This window comes from Palaemon carinicauda, chromosome 36, assembly GCF_036898095.1.
Source record: "Palaemon carinicauda isolate YSFRI2023 chromosome 36, ASM3689809v2, whole genome shotgun sequence".
In the NCBI taxonomy this organism is placed as follows: domain Eukaryota; kingdom Metazoa; phylum Arthropoda; class Malacostraca; order Decapoda; family Palaemonidae; genus Palaemon; species Palaemon carinicauda.
The window spans coordinates 74,311,200-74,313,699 of record NC_090760.1 but is presented as its reverse complement, the minus strand read 5'-3'; the positions used below and the strand labels follow the sequence as shown (position 1 = coordinate 74,313,699).

General features: G+C 31.9%; 2 protein-coding genes across 4 annotated transcripts in view; both read right to left on the bottom strand.

Annotated features, from left to right (window-relative positions):
• Positions 1-2,500, bottom strand: part of LOC137628913 (uncharacterized protein CG3556-like) — a 243,830-nt gene that overhangs the window by 39,937 nt on the left and 201,393 nt on the right. The window lies entirely within an intron of this gene.
• Positions 1,136-2,500, bottom strand: part of LOC137628261 (nuclear valosin-containing protein-like) — a 91,411-nt gene continuing 90,046 nt past the window's right edge. The window contains exon 13 of the mRNA XM_068359424.1: positions 1,136-1,174. Coding sequence (XP_068215525.1) covers positions 1,136-1,174 — 39 coding nt within the window. The remainder of the gene's footprint in view (positions 1,175-2,500) is intronic.

Below are 2,500 nucleotides of genomic sequence, written 5' to 3'. Positions count from 1 at the left end.
AAATTATATATATATATTATATATATACATATATATATATATATACATAAATCTATTTCTATATATTATGTGAATATATATATATATATATATATACACACACACACACACACATATATATATATATTTATATACACGCGTATACATAGTCATGTATATATGCATATATATAAATATATAAATATATATATATATATATATATACGCCTTTGTATACACACATATATATATAATTATATATATGTCTGTGTGTATATAAATTTATCGATATACAGAGAGAGAGAGAGAGAGAGAGAGAGAGAGAGAGAGAGAGAGATTAATATGTAGATAGTAAGACAGACAGGTAGATACCAAACATAGTAAGGGATGTGAATCGAATTTTTTTTTTTTCGAGAAACAAGAAGCAAAGGAAGGATAGGCGTTTTTACAGGAAATCATTTGTAATGAAGTTCTCGCCATCTCCGGCGGGGGAGGAAATACAGGCGCTAGTTCACTCTGAAAAAATGGATTTATAAATTCTTGGGTTGAGAAACTAGAGATATATTTTCTGCCCTCAAGGATTGGTGAAGTTTGGATGGCAGCATGTTAATGTTAAAAGTGAGCGGGGAAGAAGGTTATATATATATATATATATATATATGTATATATATATATATATGCATGCAATTACCTTGAAAGCACTTTTAAACTCTTTAGTCTTAAATACATACTGTATATATATATATATATATATATAACATGTAATATATATATAATATATATATATATGTGTGTGTGTATATATATGTATGTATATGATGGAATCTATGGAAAAGGTATTTATTTAAGAATATACACCCACACCCCCCCACACACACACACATATATATATATATATATGTATATATATATGTATATATAATATGTATATATACATACATATCTATATATGTATACATAAATTCTTAAATAAATACCTTTTCCATAGAATCCATCATGTCTGAAGGTAAGTATTAACTCTAAGTGTGTGTGTTTGTTTGTGTATGTGTGTGTTTTTTTTTGCAATAACACAAGACGGTGTGTGATTTTATTTATAATTGAAAATGTTATCATATTAACTTGAATATTCGTATATATACCGAGTCCTCTGTGAATTTCAATCACATTCGAATTTGTTATTATTTTCCTTTATTTTCTAAAATGAAAAAAAATGATCTTATTAACTAAATTGTAAACACAGGAGGAGCGACGAAGATGGTCTTGACACATTAAAAGGAATCGTATTGTGGGAAATGAGGAACACTAAAACAGAACGCTTAGAAAAGTCTTTGGATGGGAAAAACCTGAAATCATTCCAGCAAAAGAGAAAACAAAAGAAAATCAAGTAAACTAAACATTTAGGAAATATAAAAAAGACAAGTAGGTAAACGAAACGTTTGAGAAAATTCGTCAATGTGAGAAAGAAAGAACAGACGGTAATAATCGACGGGAGGGAACCAGACAGCCATAAGACCTAGACGTAAATGAAGCGGGGCAGACAGCATTAGAATACCTAATGGACCGAAAAGGAGACAGATACTTTTTTTTGGTTGCGTCATAGGGCATTTGGGAGGGGGTTGCGGAGGGATTTCCTTATTGGGGAAAGTGGGAAGGGAGAATTGGCATGTACTCTCTAGGGTAAAATCTGTGGGAAAGTACACTCCTCATAGCGAAGATCATTTTGTTGGTGTAAGTCCTTTAGGTATGGTTCTACATTTTGTTGTTCTTTAAGCATGGTCCTACATTTGTTGGTGTAAGTCCTTTAGGTATGGTTCTACATTTTGTTGTTCTTTAAGCATGGTCCTACATTTTGTTGGTGTAAGTCCTTTAGGTATGGTTCTACATTTTGTTGTTCTTTAAGCATGGTCCTACATTTTGTTGGTGTAAGTCCTTTAGGTATGGTTCTACATTTTGTTGTCCTTTAAGCATGGTCCTACATTTTGTTGGTGTAAGTCCTTTAGGTATGGTTCTACATTTTGTTGTCCTTTAAGCATGGTCCTACATTTTGTTGGTGTAAGTCCTTTAGGTATGGTTCTACATTTTGTTGTTCTTTAAGCATGGTCCTACATTTTGTTGGTGTAAGTCCTTTAGGTATGGTTCTACATTTTGTTGTCCTTTAAGCATGGTCCTACATTTTGTTGGTGTAAGTCCTTTAGGTATGGTTCTACATTTTGTTGTTCTTTAAGCATGGTCCTACATTTTGTTGGTGTAAGTCCTTTAGGTATGGTTCTACATTTTGTTGTCCTTTAAGCATGGTCCTACATTTTGTTGGTGTAAGTCCTTTAGGTATGGTTCTACATTTTGTTGTTCTTTAAGCATGGTCCTACATTTTGTTGGTGTAAGTCCTTTAGGTATGGTTCTACATTTTGTTCTCATTAAGCATGGTCCTACATTTTGTTGGTGTAAGTCCTTTAGGTATGGTTCTACATTTTGTTGTTCTTTAAGCATGGTCCTACATTTTGTTGGTGTAAGTCCTTTAGGT